At 51.4% G+C, this 21,606-nt stretch overlaps 1 protein-coding gene across 1 annotated transcript in view; it reads right to left on the bottom strand.

The window, feature by feature from the left end:
- Nucleotides 1-1,237: 1,237 nt before the first annotated feature.
- LOC125621575 (uncharacterized) overlaps nucleotides 1,238-21,606 on the bottom strand; it is a 44,356-nt gene continuing 23,987 nt past the window's right edge. Inside the window, 6 exon segments of the mRNA XM_048818621.2 lie at nucleotides 1,238-2,629; nucleotides 4,281-4,340; nucleotides 18,661-18,776; nucleotides 19,469-19,491; nucleotides 20,019-20,249; nucleotides 20,801-20,896. Of these exon segments, the coding sequence (XP_048674578.2) occupies nucleotides 2,115-2,629; nucleotides 4,281-4,340; nucleotides 18,661-18,776; nucleotides 19,469-19,491; nucleotides 20,019-20,249; nucleotides 20,801-20,896 (1,041 nt within the window). The 3' untranslated portion in view covers nucleotides 1,238-2,114.

Raw genomic sequence — 21,606 nt, forward strand, 5'->3', positions numbered from 1 at the left:
GGGAGGCATGGGGAGGGGAGAGGGGGAGGCGCTGGGGGCTGGAGGCGGATGAGCTGATGGGGGGGCTGCTGACATATTACTGTGGCTCTCTGGCAATGTACATTGGTAAATTCTGGCTCCTTCTAAGGTTGGCCACCCCTGCCCTAAAACAATCCAGTTCCAGTTGGGGGGCTGCTGGAGGGGGTTGTGTGAGGCCCCCCCCCCGGCCCAGACACATGCTCCCTTCCCTCTCTGGCCCCCCAGAGCCCAGCCGTAGGCTCAGCTTTGTCTCGCTGGTGGACGTGGTAAAGCCCTGTCCTTCCTCACCTTTTGCCAGAGCCGGGTCTCCCGGGCCCACTCCCATCTCTGGTGGATGATCAAGCCCTGCCGCACAGCGTACAGAGCCTCCATCCCTGCCCAGGCACTCGGCTCACTGCAAGAGGGAGAGTGGGCTCTGCAGAGTCCAGCAGCCCCTCGTGGTGGCCAGCAGCTCTGCAGCCCCAATTCTGTGCAGCACATGGGATTCTGTGCAAAATCTGCACAATTCCCCCAGGAGTAAGTTTCACATCGAGTTTTACACGTCATTTTCTCTAGCACTCGTTTTCCATCTGTGTATTTCTCTGAATCTCCCTAACCCTTCTCTATTCCTTATCACTGATCATTCCACCTCAGGTTCCCAGGTCCTTCCCCTGAGTTTATTCCGTCATCTCTTGCTGCTCACTCAGATCATTTCCCTCCTCAGGATAATTTTGCATTCACTCTTCATTTGAATTTCCCTCCACTTTCTCCAGGCTTCTCTCTTTACACTGGTTTTACTTTATTTTTCCCTTTTTTATTCTTTCATTTCTTCTCTCCCTTAAACTTGCCCTGTGCGTGACCCTCCACATCTTCATCTAGCTGACATCACCCTGCCCTCTAACTCCTTCCCACCTAACCAGCCCTTCCTTCATGACTTGTAGGTCACACTCCTCAGTCCCTGGCTCTCCCACTCCCAGGATCCCTGCTGGTACAGAGCTTCCAGATTCTCCCCAACTCTCCAAATACTAATTAATTCTGTGTCCCTCCCACCCCCACATCTGCCTGTCCCCAGATGTTAATTCTCCCCCAACTCCACATCACTCCTTCCCCCAGCCCCTCCATCAGTTCTGACCCTTCCCAGCCCCCACATCTTCTCCTCAGAGCACCTATGATCCTCTTGCAGCTCCAGGGGTTCTTCCCCCTTCCCTCCCCTCCCCTTTCTTCCCCTCCCACCCCTGGTACTGCAGAGAGGAAGGAGGAGTTTCCAGGCATAGGTGCTGACTCTGTGGGTGCTCCGGGGTTGGAGCACCCACAGGGAAAAATTGGTGGGTGCAGCAGCCAACCTCCCCTCCCTGCCCCACCTCATCTCTGCCTCCACCTCCTCCTCTGAGCGCACTGCTTCCCTGCTTCTTCTCCCAGCGCTTGCTGCCACAAAACAGCTGTTTTGTGGCGTAACAAGCTCCGGGAGGGAAGGGGGAGGAGCAGGAATGCAGAGAGCTCAGGGGAGGAGGTGGGGAAGAGGTGGGGCCAAGGCGGGGATTTGGGGAAGGGGTTGGAATAGGGGCAGGGAGGGGGCAGAGTGGGGGTGGGGACTTTAAGAAAGGGGTTGGAATGGGGGTGGGGCAGGGGCAGAGTTGGGGTGGGGCTGAGGGGGTCGAGCACCCACCGGTGCCAGCAGAAGTGGGTGCCTAAGTTTCCAGGGGTCATAAAGCTAAGAGGCCAGAGGATTGGGTAGACAGGAGTCCTCCAGACAATAGGGGCTAGGATGACTTGGCTAGAGAAGCCCATTTTTGCATGTCCAGTGGGCTGTTTCCCCCCCTCCATGTCTCAGTGACACTGTCTGACCCAGCATCCCCAGAGTCCTCCTGGACCACACAGGACAGTGGCAAACAGGCTGCACAATCCCTGGGGCAATGAGATTGGCTTCTCTGCCTCTCTCACTCCCTGATTTCTACGGTTTGGCAGTGCAGAGGCTGCACAGAGTTGAGACCAGAAGCAACCTCCAGGGTCACAGTGATGGCATGATAGAAAGCCCGCAGGCAGAGACAACGGTGTGTGAGGCTAGGGAGGCTGATCTCAGGGTCCCCAGAGGGATATTCCCCCCTCCCTTACGTGTCTCAGCGACACAGTCTGAGCCGGGATCCCCACCCGACCCAGAGCCAGCGTCGGATTCTCTCCCGAGGGATGGAGCCTGGTGGGAAAGTGAAGATTGGGGACTCGTCACCAGCATCAATAAATGTCACCTGCCCCCGGGTACAGTCCAGATAAACCCGGATCCTACTGGGGACCTGGCTCAGGGTCAGGGGGGTTTCAGGGGTGGTGAGAGCCCGGAACTGATCCCTGCACCGCTGCACAGCCCAGATCCCTCCCTCAGGGCTGAGGCTGATCCATCCCTTCCTCCTCAAAGAGACTCTGGCCACCCCCACAGCCCAGTATCTCCCACCCCCCACCTTCACCTCCCAGGAATGACTCCCTGAGGTGAATCCCTCACAGCCCAGCACACAGAAACAATAGTCAAATCTCTCAGGGTTGTCGGGCAGTTGCTGCCATGTGTCTCCCCATCTCACACTTTTCCAATCCTGAGACAGGATGAGTTGGGGATGAGCCGTGTCTGGATCCAGAGTCACATTCGCTGGAGAGAGAAAGAGAATCAGAGTGTTAGGGGCAGAGCTCAGCCCTGAGGGAGGCTGGGGCCATTTCTCACACTCTCCAGCAGCCCTGTTCTGGCTGGGACAGGCCTGGATCCCAGAAAGCTGCCTCTGTCCTGGCGGTCTGAGGCTGAGCAGAGGTGTCACTGAAGCTCCTCACTCTGTTTCTCATTTGCTTGCAGAAGCTTCAGCTCCCTGTTCCCTCTGCTGGGGCTGCTCATTTCCCAGCAGCAGAGACACAGGCAGGAAGGTATCAGAAGCGTTTGGTGAGGAGGGAACGGAGGAGGCAGGTACCAGCTTTAAACCCCGGCGAGAAGCTCCCTCCCCTAATGAAACCTCCAGTCCCAGGCCAGGGAACAGAGAGGAAGGTGCAGTGCAGGGGAAGAGCTGCTTAAGACCAATGAGTTGGAAGTGGCATAGGGTGCGGGTAGCCCCATCACTAGCCCAGAGAGAAGGGAGGAGCTGCCAGCCTCAGAGGTAGCGCATCTCCCCAACCCAGGAAGCAGCTCCAATGGGCGAGCCCAGCCCTGACCAGAGGAAAGGCTGGATGTTGGAGAAGGGCGATGAGGAGTTTCTGGGTAAAGCAGAGGGATGTGGCAGCCCTCAGGGGAGAGAGCTCTGTTCGGGTGCTGCTCAGTGAGAATGAGAGGGCATGAACGCAGCATCATTTCATCCGTGGGCCTGAACGCAGCACTAAGTTTGTTGTTAGGAGTGTTTGACTTCACTTTGGGATCTCCCCAGGAGTGCTGGAAGCTTGAGAGATGTTGCGGGGGTCACAAAGTCCTGCTGTCTGTGGCCCCACCCCCTCCATAGCCCCGCCCCACTTCTCCTCTTCCTGCTGAAGCCCCACCCCCTGGCCAGGCTGAGAACCTTGGTCCCTGTGGAGAGCCCCTGTCCCTCCACCTGGCCTGGGCAGAGATCTGGGGGCACAGAGAGCAGCCCTTGGCCCATAGAATCATAGAATATCAGGGTTGGAAGGGACCTCAGGAGATCATCTAGTCCAACCCCCTGCTCAAAGCAGGACCAATCCCCAATTTTTGCCCCAGATCCCTAAATGGCCCCCTCAAGGATTGAACTCACAACCCTGGGTTTAGCAGGCCAATGCTCAAACCACTGAGCTATCCCTCCCCCCCAATATCCCCACTCTCCAGAGTGCGTCACCCAGAGCAGGTAGAGGATGCAGGGCTCCCCAGTGCAGCTCCCCAGTGGCAGCCTGGCTCTAGTTTTTGGCCTGGCCAGGAGGCAGGGCCTCAGGGGAAGAGGAGCAGGGGTGGGGCAACTGAGAGGGGCCAGCACTGGGAAGAGGCTGGAGCTGTGGGCAGCGGAGAGCTGATCAGCTGCCCCAACATGAAGCACTGTCTGCGATGCTCCACGCCTGCCCAAGGCTTGAGGTTTGGGGGAAACTTGGCCTCCTGCCACCAAACTATGCCCATGTTAAAAATTGGGGGTGGGGGCATGCCCCCCTGGTCCACCTTGTTCCTGTGCCCCTGGATCTCCTCGCTGTTCAGTGTGTTTTAGGGCTCTGTGTGCCATGGCCACTGTTGGTTTGTTTGGTAACTTTAGCTACAATCTCATGAAGATGTTTTCACTGGAATTTTCTCATAATTTAAAGACAATCTCCAGCTGCAAACTCACCCAGTCTGTGTGCTCCTAGGGGTTCCCCTCTTTTTGTCTCCACTTCATATGGCAGAGCATCTGGAGCAGGAAAGGAGAAAAGAGACGAGATGTCAGGCTCTCATATCTATAATGACAACCTCACTCTGAACTCATAGACCTGTGTTTTAATTATGATAAAGAACCAGATCGAGACACATTCAGGTATTTAATATAAAAAGTTCTGAAACCTTCTATTTCCTCTCTCATTCAGACCTCTCCCAGTAATGGCAGCAACATGATCTTCCATGAAGCCTCACAACCATCTCAGGACACACAATCTGTAACAGAGATTTACTTTTCCCTCATCATCCCCTCCCACCCTTCAGACTCCAGTTGGTTTGTCTCATTCACTTACTGCCTTTTATAGTAATCTAGACCCAGATCATACAAAGACTTTGGCATAAAAAGAAAAGGAGGACTTGTGGCACCTTAGAGACTAACCAATTTATTTGAGCATGAGCTTTCGTGAGCTACAGCTCACTTCATCTCTAAGGTGCCACAAGTACTCCTTTTCTTTTTGCGAATACAGACTAACACGGCTGTTCCTCTGAAATTTGGCATAAAAGTAATTTTACCCACTTTGGTCCCTTTGACACTAATGGGCTGTTAAGAGGCTGTGAAATCCTGGCTCTAATTGTGAGTCTGTTTACTCAGTTTCTCTAGCATGACCAGCACGATGGGGCCTTGTCCTTCATAGGCAGATATAGGAATAATAATAAAATCATTTTTTCAATGTGGAAAGTGAGGCTCAGAGAAGGTGGTTCAGTGAGCCAGATTCACCCCTGGCAAAAGGAAAGAGGGGAGGGGCCATTTGTGACTCCGCTGTTCAGTGGCTGCCGGGGCTGGTGCAGACTTTGGCCCAGGCTGAGGAAGTTCTGAAGCCAGACAGAGCTACCTCCCTCTGACAATGGCCCCTGTGTGCCTTGCCCAGCGTGCAGTGTCAGAGGCCCAGCTTTACACTGCCCACCTCCCTCTGTCCCTCGTCCACCCCCCCTCCCTTTTCCACCCGCCCTCGCCACCCCCACCCCATTCCCAGCCCTCTCAGGAACACGCCTTCTGCCTGCAGCTGCTGGGGAGGAGACACAAGAGGCTCCTGTGCTGGAGGGATCCCTCACCGGGGGGGGGGAGGGGCTTTCTCCTTCCCTGCAGCCCATTTGGCCCAGACTAGCTGCCGTACGGGACCAGAACCCAGTGATGGGCTGGGGCCAGCTTTTGGACAGACCGAGATGGAGCGTTTATACTGACTGACTTAGCTTTGGCCTGGACTCTGGTTAGCAGTTTGCTTGGCAAAAGGAAATGTTGCCTTAAATTGCCTTGTTATTAAGTGATGTGTTCATAAGTTGCTATGTGGGACAAAGAGATGTTTTGACCATGCAACAGACACCCAAAGGAGCAGTTAGCAAAGTCTGCAACACCTATGCAGAGAAGAGAATAGAGACATGAAAATAGCTTTGACAGCAAAAGCCCTGCTTTTAAAAAGCTCATGCATGTGTAGTCTGAGTTATAAAAGGTGCTCAAAGGTGATTGGAAAAGAAAAGACAGTTACCTTTTCCATAACTGGTGTTCTTCGAGATGTGTTGCTCACATCCATTTCACAGTAGGTGTGCGTGCTCGCCATATGCACTATTACTGGAAGTTTTTCCCCTAGCAGTACCCATAGGGCAGCGCCTCCATGGCGCAATATAAGGGGCGCTGTGCACTCCCCCAATCCTCAGTTCCTTCTTGCCGGACAACTCTGACAGTGGGGAAGGAGGGTGGGATGTGGAATGGACACGAGGAACACATCTCAAAGAACACCAGTTTCAGAAAAAAGAACGAGGTGTACTTGTGGCCTTTGTCCACACTAGGAGTTGAGGTCGAATTTAGCAGCATTAAATCGATTTAACCCTGCACCCGTCCACACGACGAAGCCCTTTTTTTCAACTTAAAGGGCTCTTAAAATCGATTTCCTTGCTCCACCCCCGACAAGGGGATTAGCGCTGAAATCGGCCTTGCCGGGTCGAATTTGGGGTACTGTGGACACAATTAGACGGTATTGGCCTCTGGGTGCTATCCCAGAGTGCTCAATTGTGACCACTCTGGACAGCACTCTCAACTCAGATGCACTGGCCAGGTAGACAGGAAAAGGCCCGCGAACTTTTGAATTTCAATTTCATGTTTGGCCAGCTTGGCAAGCTGCAGGTGACCATGATGGAGTCCCAGAATCGCAAAAGAGCTCCAGCATGGACCGAACGGGAGGTACGGGATCTGATCGCTGTATGGGGAGAGGAATCCGTGCTATCAGAACTCCGATCCAGTTTTTGAAATGCCAAAACATTTGTCAAAATCTACCAGGGCATGAAGGACAGAGACCAAAACAGGGACCTGAAGCAGTGCCGCGTGAAACTTAAGGCGCTGAGGCAAGCCCACCAGAAAACCAGAGAGGCGAACAGCCACGCCGGGTCAGAGCCCAAAACATGCCACTTCTATGATGAGCTGCAGGCCATTTTAGGGGGTTCAGCCACCACTACCCCAGCCGTGTTGTTTGACTCCTTCAATGGAGATGGAGGCAACACGGAAGCAGGTTTTGAGGACGAGGAAGATGATGATGATGATGAGGTTGTAGATAGCTCACAGCAAGCAAGCGGAGAAACCGGTTTTCCCGACAGCCAGGAACTGTTTCTGACCCTGGACCTGGAGCCAGTACCCCCCGAACCTACCCAAGGCTGCCTCCCAGACCCAACAGGCGGAGAAGGGACCTCTGGTGAGTGTACCTTTTAAAATACTATACATGGTTTAAAAGCAAGCATGTTTAATGATTAATTTGCCCTGGCATTCGTGGCTCTCCTGGATGTACTCACAAAGCTTTTGTAAAAGGTTTCTGGGGAGGGCAACCTTATTCCATCCACCATGGTAGGACAGGTTTCAGAGTAACAGCCACACTCCAAGCCAGTAGCATGTACTCTGGAATCATTGTAGAACAAAGCCTTGCAGTGTATGTTTGCTGGTGTTCTTTATCCGTTCTTTATCTCTCTGTGTTATCGTCAGGAGAGTGATATCATTCATGGTCACCTGGTTGAAATAGGGTGCTTTTCTGAAGGGGACATTCAGAGGTGCCCTGGAATCATTGTAGAACAAAGCCTTGCAGTGTATGTTTGCTGGTGTTCTTTATCCGTTCTTTATCTCTCTGTGTTATCGTCAGGAGAGTGATATCATTCATGGTCACCTGGTTGAAATAGGGTGCTTTTCTGAAGGGGACATTCAGAGGTGCCCATTCCTGCTGGTCTGTTTGCCTGTAGCTGAACAGGAATGTTCCCCGCTGTTAGCCACGGGGACGGGGGAGGGCCTAGCCACACACTGTGGGGAGGCAAAATGCAACCTTGGAGCGAAAGCACATGTGCTACGTATGTAATGTTAACAGCAAGGTTTACCGTGAAAGAGTGTACCCATTGTTCTATAAAATGTGTCTTTTTAAATACCACTGTCCCCTTTTTTTTCCCCACCAGTTGCATGTGTTTCAATGATCACAGGATCTTCTCCTTCCCAGAGGCTAGCAAAGATCAGAAGGTGAAAAAAACGCACTTGTGATGAAATGTTCTCTGAGCTCAGGCTGTCCTCCCGCACTGACAGAGCACAGAGGAATGCGTGGAGGCAGACAATGTCAGAGTGCAGGAAAGCACAAAATGACTGGGAGGAGAGGTGGCGGGCAGAAGAGAGTAAGTGGCAGGCTGAAGACAGGGCTGAAGCTGGAAGGTGGCAGCAGCATGATGAGAGGAGGCAGGATTCAATGCTGAGGCTGCTGGAGGATCAAAGTAATATGCTCCAGTGTATGGTTGAGCTGCAGGAAAGGCAGCAGGAGCACAGACTGCCACTGCTGCCCCTCTGTAACCAACCGCCCTCCTCCCCAAGTTCCATAGCCTCCACACCCAGAGGCCCAAGAATACGGTGGGGGGGCTTCTGGCCACCCAGCCACTCCACCCCAGAGGATTGCCCAAGCAACAGAAGGCTGGCATTCAATCAGTTTTAAACTTTTAAAGTGCTGTGAGGCCTTGTCCTTCCCCCTCCACCACCCCTCCTGGTGCTTCTCTCCTCCACCATCCCTCCCGGGCTACTTTGGTAGTTATCCCACTATTTGTGTGATGAATGAATAAAGAATGCATGAATGTGAAGCAACAATGACTTCATTGCCTCTGCAAGCGGTGATCGAAGGGAGGAGGGGAGGATGGTTAGCTTACAGGGAAGTAGAGTGAACCAAGGGACGGGGGGTTTCATCAAGGAGAAACAAACAGAACTTTCACACTGTAGCCTGTCCAGTCATGAAGCTGGTTTTCAAAGCTTCTCTGATGTGCACAGCGCCCTCCTGTGCCTGTCTAACCACCCTGGTGTCTGGCTGTGCATAACCAGCAGCCAGGCAATTTGCCTCAACCTCCCACCCCACCATAAATGTCTCTCCCTTACTCTCTCAGATATTGTGGAGCACACAGCAAGCAGTAATAACAATGGGAATATTGGTTTTGTTGAGGTCTAACCGAGTCAGTAAACTGCACCAGCGCGCCTTTAAACGTCCAAATGCACATTCTACCATCATTCTGCACTTGCTCAGCCTGTAGCTGAACAGCTCCTGACTACTGTCCAGGCTTCATGAGCCATGGCATTAAGGGGTAGACTAGATGCCCAAGGATAACTATAGGCATTTCAACATCCCCAATGGTTATTTTCTGGTCTGGGAATAAAGTCCCTTCCTGCAGCTTTTGAAACAGACCAGAGTTCCTGAAGATGCGAGCATCATGCACCTTTCCCGGCCATCCCACGTTGATGTTGGTGAAACGTCCCTTGTGATCCACCAGTGCTTGCAGCACTATTGAAAAGTACCCATTGCAGTTTATGTACTCGTCGGCTTGGTGCTCCGGTGCCAAGATAGGGATATGGGTTCCGTCTATGGCCCCACCACATTTAGGGAATCCCATTGCAGCAAAGCCATCCACTATGACCTGCACATTTCCCAGGGTCACTACCCTTGATATCAGCAGATCTTTGATTGCGTGGGCTACTTGCATCACAGCAGCCCCCACAGTAGATTTGCCCACTCCAAATTGATTCCCGACTGACCGGTAGCTGTCTGGCATTGCAAGCTTCCACAGGACTATTGCCACTCGCTTCTCAGCTGTGAGGTCTGCTCTCATCTTGGTATTCTTGCACCTCAGGGCAGGGGAAAGCAAGTCACAAAGTTCCATGAAAGTGCCCTTACACATGCGAAAGTTTCGCAGCCACTGGGAATCGTCCCAGACCTGCAAAACTATGCGGTCCCACCAGTCTGTGCTTGTTTCCCGAGCCCAGAATAGGCGTTCCACCGCATGAACCTGCCCCATTAGTACCATGATGCATGCATTGCCAGGGGCCATGCTTTGAGAGAAGTCTGTGTCCATGTCCTCATCACTCTCGTCACCGCGCTGAGATTGCCTACTCACCCGGTATTGCTTTGCCAGGTTCTGGTGCTGCATATACTGCTGGATAATGCGTGTGGTGTTTAATGTGCTCCTAATTGCCAAAGTGATCTCAGCAGGCTCCATGCTTGCCATGGTATGGCGTCCGCACAGAAAAAAGGCACGGAACGATTGTCTGCCATTGCCCTGACAGAGGGAGGGGCGACTGACGACATGGCTTACAGGGTTGGCTTACAGGGAATTAAAATCAACAAAGGGGGTGGGTTTGCAAGAAACAGAATGGCCCCCTCAAGGACAGAACTCAAAACTGGGTTTAGCATACCGTTGATTTCACAGAGGGAGGAAGGAGAAAATGAATACAAAACAAATCTGGTCTATTTCTTGTTTTGATCCACTTCATCTATCTTTGTACATCTTGCTGGCAGCAGACTGTGCAGTACGACCGCTAGCCGTCGTCATCTCCTGGGTGCTCGGCAGAAGACGGTGCAGTATGACGACTAGCCATCATCTTCTGCTGGCTGGAGGTTAAAAGATAGTACACTGCCGGTAGGACTGAATCGCCATGAGACGAAACTTAAAAGGGAAATGACCTGGCTGAGTCACTCCCATGTTTACCCAGGTGCCCGGTTAAAAGAGCACCCAGGACTACGTCGATGACAGCTACCAGTCATACAGCACTGTCTGCTGCCAAAAGGCAATAAACTGCTGCTGTGTAGCAATGCAGTACCACGTCTGCCAGCACCCAGGAGACATACGGTGACAGTTTGCTGAGCGGGCTCCATGCTTGCCATGGTGTGGCATCTGCACAGGTAACTCAAGAAAAAAGGTGCAAAACGATTGTCTGCCCTTGCTTTCATGGAAGGAGGGAGGGAACGGGGGCCTGACAATATGTACCCAGAATCACCCATGACAATGCTTTAGCCCCATCAGGCACTGGGATTTCTACCCAGAATTCAAATGGGCGGTGGAGACTGTGGGAACTGTGGGATAGCTACCCACAGTGCAACGCTCCGGAAGTCAACGGTTGCCTCGGAACTGTGGACACACTCCGCCGACTACATGCACTTAGAGCATTTGTGTGGGGACACACACAATCGACTGTATAAAAACGCTTTCTACAAAACTGATTTCTATAAATTCGACCTAATTTCGTAGTGTAGACATACCCTGAGAGACTAACACATTTATTTGAGCATAAGTTTTGTGGGCTAAAACCCACTTCATTGGATGCATGCAGTGGAAAATACAGTAGGGAGATGTATATATACACCCAGAGAACATGAAAAAATGGGTGTTGCCATACAGACTATAACGAGAGTGATCAATTAAGGTGAGCTGTTATCAGCAGGAGAAAAAAACCTTTTGTAGTGATAATCAGGATGGCCCATTTCCAACAGTTGACAAGAAGGTGTGAGTGAGAGTAGGGCAGGGAAAATAAACATGGGAAAATAGTTTTACTTTGTGTAATGACCCATCCACTCCCAGTCTTTATTCAAGACTAATTTAATTTAGTTTAATCTGCTACCCAAGATCCATAAACCTGGAAATCCTGGATGCCCCATCACCACAGGCATTGGCACCCTGACAGCAGGATTGTCTGGCTATGGAGACTCCCTCCTCAGGCCCTACGCCACCAGCACTCCCAGCTATCTTCGAGACACCACTGACTTCCTGAGGAAACTACTATCCATCGGTGATCTTCCAGAAAACACCATCCTGGCCACTATGGATGTAGAAGCCCTCTACACCAACATTCCACACAAAGATGGACTACAAGCCGTCAGGAACAGTATCCCTGATAATGTCACGGCTAACCTGGTGGCTGAACTTTGTGACTTTGTCCTCACCCATAACTATTTCACATTTGCGGACAATGTATACCTTCAAGTCAGTGGCACTGCTATGGGTACCCCCATGGCCCCACAGTATGCCATGTAGATCCTTAATAATGCGTTGGAGGGGTTTTAGTTGGGGGCTGAAGGTGACCGCTAGTGGCGTTCTGTTATTTCAGCCCCCAACTAAAACCCCTCCAACGCATTATTAAGGATCTACAACCTATCCTAAAGGATGACCCAACACTCTCACAAGTCTTGGGAGACAGGCCAGTCCTTGCCTACAGACAGCCCCGCAACCTGAAGCAAATACTCACCAACAACCACATACCACACAACAGAACCACTAACCCAGGAACTTATCCTTGCAACAAAGCCCGTTGCCAATTGTGCCCACATATCTATTCAGGGGACACCATCACAGGGCCTAATAACATCAGCCACACTATCAGAGGCTCGTTCACCTGCACATCCACCAATGTGATATATGCCATCATGTGCCAGCAATGCCCCTCTGCCATGTACATTGGTCAAACGGGACAGTCTCTACGTAAAAGAATAAATGGACACAAATCAGATGTCAAGAATTATAACATTCATAAACCAGTCGGAGAACACTTCAATCTCTCTGGTCACGCAATCACAGACATGAAGGTCGCTATCTTAAAACAAAAAAACTTCAAATCCAGACTCCAGCGAGAAACTGCTGAATTGGAATTCATTTGCAAATTGGATACTATTAATTTAGGCTTAAATAGAGACTGGGAGTGGCTAAGTCATTATGCAAGGTAGCCTGTTTCCTCTTGTTTTTTCCTACCCCCCCCCCAGATGTTCTGGTTTAACTTGGATTTAAACTTGGAGAGTGGTCAGTTTAGATGAGCTATTACCAGCAGGAGAGTGAGTTTGTGTGTGTATGGGGGTGGGGGGATGTGAGAAAACCTGGATCTATGCAGGAAATAGCCCGACTTGATTATGTAAAGAGTTGTCACTTTGGATGGGCTAGCACCAGCAGGAGAGTGAATTTGTGTGGGGGGGTGGAGGGTGAGAAAACCTGGATTTGTGCTGGAAATGGCCCACCTGTTGATCACTTTACATAAGCTATTACCAGCAGGACAGTGGGGTGGGAGGAGGTATTGTTTCATATTCTCTGTGTGTATATAAAGTCTGCTGCAGTTTCCACGGTATACATCTGATGAAGTGAGCTGTAGCTCACGAAAGCTCATGCTCAAATAAATTGGTTAGTCTCTAAGGTGCCACAAGTACTCCTTTTCTTTTTGCGAATACAGACTAACACGGCTGTTCCTCTGAAACCTGTCAACATTCAAAAACTATTCAGAGAACACTTCAATCTCCCTGGTCACTCGATTACAGACCTAAAAGTCGCAATATTACAACAAAAAAACCTTCAAAAACAGACTCTAACAAGAGACTGCTGAGGTGGAATTAATTTGCAAACTGGACACCATTAAATTAGGCTTGAATAAAGACTACGAATGGATGTGTCATTACACAAAGTAAAACTATTTCCCCATGCTTATTTCCCCCCACTACTGTCACTCACACCTTCTTGTCAACTGTTTGAAATGGGCCATCCTGATTATCACTACAAAAGATTTTTCTCCTGCTGATAATAGCTCCCCTTAATTGATCACTCTCATTATAGTCTGTATGGCAACACCCATTTTTTTATGTTCTCTGTATATATATATATATATATATCTTCCTACTGTATTTTCCACTGCATGCATCCAATGAAGTGGCTTTGAGCCCATGAAAGCTTATGCTCAAATAAATTTGTTAGTCTCTAAGGTGCCACAAGTACTCCCCGTTCTTTTTGCTGATACAGACTAACACGGCTACCACTCTGAAACCAGTTACAGAAAAGGTAACTCTCTTTTCTTCTTCACGTGATTGCTCATGTGTATTCCGCAGTAGGTGATTCCCAAGCTATACCTGTTGGCGGTAGGTAGGAGTTCACAGACACTTGGGACGGAGCCCTGCCCTGCCAAACACGGCGTCTGGGAGGTGATCGCATAATGCGAGGTGAATGTGTGCACCGAAGACCATGTTGCAGCTCTACAAGCGTCTCGAATAGGGACGTGAGCCAGAAAGGCAGCGGACGAGGCTTGCTCCCTGGTAGAGTGCACTCTCACAGTTGGGGACGGGGGGACTCCCGCCAGGTCGTAACATGTACGGGTACACAAAGTGATCCGGCTAGAGAGCTGCTGAGTGGAGATCGGTCGACCCTTCATTCCTTCAGCCGTGGCGATAAACAACTGTGTAGATTTCCTGAACGGTTTTGTCCATTCCAGGTAAAATGCCAGGGCCCTTCTCACATCTAGCATGTGGAGGCAGCACTCCTCACTAGATACGTGAGGCTTGGGACAGAGGACTAGAAGGAAGATATCCTGGCCCATAGGATAGGCTGAGACTACTTTGGGGAGGAATGAAAGGTGTGGGCAGAACTGGACCTTGTCTTTATGAAAAAACGTATATGGGGGTTCGGAGGTCAGGCCCAAAGCTCTGAGACTTTCCTAGCTGAAGTGATTGCCATGAGAAAGGCTACTTTCCATGCAGGAGGAGGGGGTGTGGGCTGCAGGCTCTGGGGCAGGGGGTGAGGGGTGCAGGCTTCGGGACAGAGTTTGGGGGCAGGCTCTGGAAAGGAGTTTGTGGCCAGGACAGGATGTATGGGAAGGGGATGGGGGTGCAGGATCTGGGAGGCAGTTTGGGTACAGGTTGTGGACTGGTGCCAGAGGAGGGGGTGAGGGATGTAGGCTCTGGGCTGGGACAGGGGGTGCAGGAGGAGGGGTGAGAGGTGCAGGCTCTGGGACGAAGTTTGGGTGCAGGCTCTGGGCTGGGGCAGGGGGTGGGGGTGCAGGCTCTGTGAGGGAGTTTGGGGGCAGGAGGGGAGGTGTGGGAAGGGAGTAAGGGGTGCAGGCTCTGGGAGGAGGTGGGGGATGCAGCGTTTACCTGGGGCTCCTAGGCGGGGTGGGCTGGGGGCGGGTCTCCATGTTCTGCTACCCCCAGGCTCTGCCCCTGCAGCTTCCTATTGGCCACAGGAGTGCTTGGGATGGGGGCAGCAGGCGGAGACCCAGCCCCGCCCCACCCTGCCCAGGGGCCACAGGGAGGGGCCAACAGCCACAAGGAGTGAGCAGGCAGGAAGCCACTCAGCCCCGCTGTGCTGCCAGTGGTGGGTGGGGGCCCTGGGCCATTTTAAATCGCCTGGGGGACGTGCGGGGAAGAAGCGCTTGGGGGCAGCAGGTGGGGCCGTGGGAGAGACATGGTCCCAAACATTGCTGGAGCCGGATCCCGGGCCAGGAATATTCCTGGTGCCCAGGCACCACGGGCCCATATAACTGGCCACCTATGTGTGTGTCCTTGCACAGGCTGGTGGAAAGCTGATACGGCTGCCAGGTGCACTTTGACGAACAAGGGCGCTAGACCCTGGGCTCTTAGATGAAGGAGGTAATCCAGTATTAGCTGGAGGGGAGCAGCCACTGGTGAGACGCCATGATTAGCGGCCCATCAAGAGAACTTTGACCATTTTGCCAGATAAGCCTGATGCGTGGAGGGCCTCCTGCTTTCCAGGAAGGCTTGCTGGACACCCTCCAAACAGGTCCTTTCCTCTTGGTCTAACCACTGAGCATCCATGCCATGAGGTGGAGGGCTGCAAGGTTGAGGTGGATGAGGTGACTTGGTCCTGACAGAGAAGGTTTGGGTGGCCCAGCAGCAGCCATGGGTGGGGCAACGGACAGGTCCGTCAGAGTCCTGTACCAGTGTTGTCTAGGCCATGCCAGGGCAATCATGAGGATGTGAGCCTTGTCCAGCTTGATTTTTTGCAGGACCTTGCTGATCAACAGAATTGGAGGAAAGGCATATAGCAGCTGGCCCAACCAGGACAGAAGGAAGGCGTCGGAGATCACGCCCTTGCCCAGGACTCTCCTGGAGCAAAACTGGGGGTACCGGCGGTTCTGCCTGGTCACAAAGAGGTCCACTTGGGGAGTGCCCCACGTTTGGAAGATCATGTGAGCCACCTCCAGATGCAGCAACCACTCGTGCTGGGAGGAGAAGTCCCAGCTCAGGTGATCCACCTCGAGAGTTCTGGATGCCAGGTAAGTGGTAGACTTCCAAGTCGATATTGTGGGTGATGCAGAAATCCCACAGCAGGAGGGCTTCCAGGCAGAGGGCTATAGAGCGGGCTCTGACTTGCGTGTTGGTGTAGAACATCAAGGCCGTGTTGTCCATGAGAACTCTGACTACCCCGCCTGCAAGGCACTAGTGAAAAGCCATGCAGGCCAGACAGACTGCTCGGAGTTCTTTGATGTTTATGTGCAGGCCCAGTTCCTGCGCAGACCACTAGCCTTGGGTCTGGAGGTCTCTGACACGGGCTCCCCACCCCAAGTCCGATGCACCAATTCTATGGTGGGGGAGTGGCTCCTGAACGGGACCCCTTGGAGCTTGTTCTCCAGGGTGGTCCACCAAAGGAGGGAGGCAAGTATGGTCTCAGGCATGGTGAGGACTTTGTCCAATCTGTCTCCAGACTGGGAGAACGTTGAGGCCAACCAGAGCTGAAGGGGCCTCATTCTGAGTCTGGCATGGCGTACCACGTACATGCATGCTGCCATGTGGCCCAGGAGCTGGAGGCACTCCCTGGCCATTGTCACAGGAAACCTCGTGACTGCCCTAATGAGATCCCTCAAGGTTTCGAACATGTCCGGAGGAAGAGAAGCTCTGGCCGATGTCGCATCGAGAATTGCACCAATGAACTCTATTCGTTGTACCGATACCAACGTAGATTTGATGTTGTTTACCAACAGCCCCAGTGCGGTGCACATGGGCAGGAGGAGTGTTACATGGTCCTGTACCTGTGACCTGGAGCTGCCTTTGACCAACCAGTTGTCAAGATAGGGGAAGATCTGGACCTCCCCGACGTTTGAGGTAGGCTGCCACCACAGACATACACTTGTGAAGACTCTGGGTGCTGTTGAGAAGCCAAACGGGAGGTCGGTGAACTGGTAGTGTTCCTCTCCTACCATGAAGCAGAGGAAACATCTGTGTCCCTCGAATATGTGAATGTGAAAGTACGCATCTTGGAGATGGAGGGCAGCGTATGAGTCTCGGGGATCCAGGAAGGGAATAACGGAGGCCCGGGAGACCACACAGAACTTGAGTTTTACCATGTATTGGTTTAGCCCTCACAGGTCCAGGATGGGCTTGAGACCCCCTTTGGTCTTTGGGCTAAGGAAATAGTTGGAGTAGTAACCTTTGTTCCTGAACTCTGCAAGCACCATCTCCACCACTCCTAGGTGAAGGAGCTGCCACACCTCTTGCTCGAGCAGACTCTCCTGAGAGGGGTCTCTGATGTGGGACAGGGAGGGAGGGAGGGTGGGTAGGTGGAGTTGAAAGAAATTGGAGGGTATGGCCCCGGGAGATGGTGTTGAGTACCCAGCGGCCTGAGGTCAGCAGTGACCACTCTGGGAGGAGTGTGTAGAGATGGTTGGAGAAGGGTAGGGTGGGGGGATCCCTAGTGCAGACTGGTAAGTCATCCCCAGGTGTCCCATCAAAATGTGCACTTACCCACCTGCTTGCCCTTAGAGGGGCCAGGTTGGGGGGCGGACTGAGCCTGCCACTGTGAATGCTTCTTATAGGTTCTAGATTTCCTGTAAGAAGGTTCGTGCCAGGAGTGGGTGGCTTGGCTGGGGGCCTGCTGAGACTTAAACTTGGTCCTGGCCGGGGCCGGGACATAGAGGCCAAGAGTCTTTAAGGCCATGCAAGAGTCCTTGAGACCGGTGTAATTTTATGTCTGTTTGCTCTGCGAACAGGGCCTTGCTGTCGAAGGGGAGGTCCTCCAGGGAGCTCTGTGCCTCATTGGACAGCCTGGACAAGAGTAGCTACGACGCCCTCCGCATGGACACTGCAGAAGCCATGGTTCTTGCTGCCATGTTTGACGCGTCCAAGGCTGCCTGAAGGGCTGCTCTGGCAGCAGCGGTGCCCTCCTCCACCAGGACCTTGTACTCTTTCCTGTCACGTTCCTGGAGGGAGTCCGTAAACTTAGGAATTGACCACCACAAGTTAAAATCATATCTGCCCAGCAGGGCTTGGTGGTTTGCCACCCTCAGCTGAAAGCTTGAAGAGGAATGAAGCTTTCTGCCTAACAAGTCCAGCCTCCTTGAGTCCTTATTCTTTGGGGTGGGCATGGGCTGGCCTTGGTGCTCCTTGTGGTTGACTGCCTTGACCACAAGGGAGTTGCAGGAGGGTGAGTGTACAGATATTGTGCCCCTTGGTGGGCACAAAATATTTCCGCTCTTCCCTCTTAGAGATGGGGGGCAAAGAAGATGGGGTCTGCCATAGGGCAGTGGAGATTTTTGTCACCCCCTTATGGAGCAGGAGGGCCACCCTAGCCAGCACTGTGGCTGAGAGGACATCAAAGAGGGAGTCCAAGGGCTCCTCAACCTCCTCAGCCTGTAAGTTGAGGCTTGAGGCCACTCTTTTCAGGAGCTCTTGGTGGGCCTGTGTATCCTCCTGGGGAACAGGAGAAGGGGGCGCCATAATGGCCTCATCCAGGGAGGATGAGGATGGACGTGCGGTGTCTGGTCCCCTTCTGAGTGTGGGACCAGAGAGGAGCATTCCACTGACCCCCTGCCTGGGTGGTTGAGAGCAATCACTCGAAGAAGAACTAATAAATATATAATATGGATGTGTATAATATGTCAGACATTGTAAGAGGGTAGTCGGAGCATCATAGGAGAAATCCCCTGTGACCCACCTATGCCCCAGGTAGGGCTGTCCTTAGGGGGCTGTGGGGCCTGGGACAACCTATCCTCCACCCCAGTAACTGGGTAATATTTCTTTCAGTATGTCTGTCATTACGTACTCTCATAGTAATTGTAATGGCAAGGCATGTTTGTGGTAGAAATAAAGGTTTGAATTAATCCACCTGAGTGACTTGGACCCCAACTGTGTGACATTCTCACCCAACAATTAAATAGAAGTGTCATCTAATTATGAACCAGTTGGCCAGAACCATTCTCCTCCCTCAATCTCAGAGGCTTATCCTAATTCCCCGCCCTCATCCCTCCACCCCCACAGATTCCTTCTTTGTACCTTTGAACTTCCTCAGAGTCTCCATTAGAGCACCAGTTTTCTGGGAGAAATCACAGAGCCTCTTTTCCAGCTCAGGAGAAATCTTCACTGACTGCTGGAACTTCCCCTTCTCACACCTGGAGAGAAAACATTTCACATGGTTCTATTTCAATTAGTGACGCATTATAAGTTGTTGCTAGTCAGTTGCTGTTCTAAAAGGCCTAGAGTCAGAATTCCTCTACTTCTCCCAGCCTTAGTGCAGATGCAACACAAACCATGGCCATGCAACCTTCCCCCCAAAGGACCAGCTCTGGGGACAAAAGGGGACATGAGTCTCTATAGCAAGTTCACTCTTTGGCCTCCATGCTCTGAGGGACAGGAGGTTTCCTTGTTAAGTGTTGTAGAAATCTGTCAACTTGGAACTAGACTGAGTCCCCCCTCCCCCAGCTCATTCCACACAGCTCTTCACACATTCCTCAGGTGGGAAAGACTCTTGACCATGGCTGCTCTGGGCTGAATGGTAACCAGGGCCCCAGCAGTGACAGGCCCATATTCCATCCCAACAATCCTGAGACAGCCAGTCCCCCAGGGATGTGACATCTCTTGGAAATACTGGAGGTCAGTTTTTCCCACTGAATGGAGAATTCCAGAGTCTTCTATAAAAGGGTGAGAATCTCAGGATTAAATGGATCAGAGAGATTTGTATCCAGAATATGACCTTCCCCACACATTTTGCTGTAGCGCCCTGGGGAGATGCGGTGCTAACATCACCACCAAGATTTTTCTCAGCATTGTGAAGTGTGAGGGGATGTGAGAGAGAGCCACGTACCTGCTCAAGGTGCTTCTGAGATCCTAGAGGAGAGAGAGAGGGAAAGAATTTCAGTCCCACCTGAAAAAAGAAAAGGAGGACTTGTGGCACCTTAGAGACTAACAAATTTATTAGAGCATGAGCTTTCATGAGCTACAGCTCATCCGATGAAGTGAGCTGTAGCTCACGAAAGCTTATGCTCTAATAAATTTGTGAGTCTCTAAGGTGCCACAAGTCCTCCTTTTCTTTTTACAGATACAGACTAACACGGCTGCTACTCTGAAAAAAGTCTCACCTGACACACTTAATTTTCCAAGAAAGGGATTTTGAAATATGGGGAAGAGAGGCCCTGCCCTGACTACATTGCCATATATTCACTGAAGTAATGGGGCTTTTGTCTCTCTTAATATCTATGTGTCTGTGACTGTGCAATGACCAATGGTCATTTACATTTCAGGAATGCACACATGGAATTACACGGTGGTCTCTGATTGCTGGACTCCTGTGCTCATGTTTTAGGAGCTGTCCTGTCCCTGTGGTGGGATCTGGAGTATTTCTAACTCAGTCTCACCTGCAGGAATTCATTCGCTGGCTTCTTATACTTCCCCTCCAGGTCACTGATCAACTTGCTGAGACAGGAAATCTCCTCAGAGAGTTTGGTGATATTTTCCTTCTGTATCTTCACAGTCACCTCTTCCAGCTTTTCCAGCTGGGCCAGCAGGAGTCGCTCTTGTTCCTCCAGGAACTGCCACAGTTGCTGAAATTCAGACACAATTTTCTGCCTCTCCTTTTCTATGTGTTTCTGTAAAGCAACAGGGAAAGGGCTGGTCAGGGACAAGGAAGCAGCGTGGGGTCCTTCCATCGAGTGCTGAGTGTGCAGAGGGGAGAATTTCCTTTCAAACCCTAAAATTTCTGACACTTGACTCTCCCCTGTGGTCACTTGGGAGAGGATTCTCTCTCATCTTTTTCATTTCTCAACAGTGTCTCTAAAAAGGGATGTTTCCATTTCTGAGGTGGTCAGGACATTGTGTTATCAATGGCCTCTGAGCATGGAGACCTAGAGCAGCAGGAGGCAGGACTCAGCATTACACTGACAGAAGTTCCAAGGGAAAAAAGGAATCAAAGAATTCACCAACGCAAGAAATGACGCAGACACAGGGAAAGTCACAAGGGCTAGAAATTAACTCATTCACTGAGATGAAAGCTTAGATTCTGCACATGAACCTAACACAGAAAATCTAGGATCATGGAGGAACACACACAAGCCCACGTTCACCAAGGCCACACAGGAGTCTCCTTCCAAACAGACCTCCCAGGGTCAGTCCCTGCCGGTTAATAACAACAGGCACCTACCAGATACTTCCGGCTTTTCTTCTCTCCAGTCTCTTTTAATCCCAGCAGCTTTTCTCTCTCTTCCCTCAGAGTCTTCAAATGGGCCAGGATTTTTCCCTGTAGAAACAGAGATGATTTGGGAGGTTTTATTTTGAGAGATGAGAGGGGTGTGTAAGGGGATGTTTTCCCACCCAAACCGAAGGTGAATGTTGGTCCTAATCGGTTGATGACACCAGGGCCACCAAAGAAATTAAACCTAACAATGGCAGTGTATCATATTCAGGCTTATTGCCAGTTCAGATTCAGTCTTTTTAGTAATTAGAGAGAGAGCTCCATTATCCAAGCTTGATTGGTATTTATTAATTAATTACTAGTGTGAAGGGTTGGGTCACAGAAACCCCTTTGGGACTGCCACCTGATGTGCTGGGACTATCTCTAAGCCCGTTTTCCCTGGCAGTTTGGGACTTCAGTGCCTTGCCTGGTTGTGCCAGACATGCCAGCCTGCTGCAAACACAGACCCAGGTCTGAACCACGTCCCCCAAAAGCTGCAGGCTTAACTGAAAACAGCTTAAGAAGTGCTCCCGTCTCCAGCACCCAGATACCCAGTTCCCAATGGGATCAAAACCCCAAATAAATCTGTTTTACTCTGTATAAAGCTCATACAGGGTAAACTCATAAATTGTTCGCCCTCTATAACACTGATAGAGAGATATGCACCGCTGTTTGCTCCCCCAGGAATTAATTACTTGCTCTGGGTTAATTAATAAGTAAAAAGTGGGTTTACTAAACATAAAAAGTAGGATTTAAAGTGGTTCCAAGTAATAACA

This window comes from Caretta caretta, chromosome 14 (assembly GCF_965140235.1).
Source record: "Caretta caretta isolate rCarCar2 chromosome 14, rCarCar1.hap1, whole genome shotgun sequence".
Classification (NCBI taxonomy): Eukaryota; Metazoa; Chordata; order Testudines; family Cheloniidae; genus Caretta; species Caretta caretta.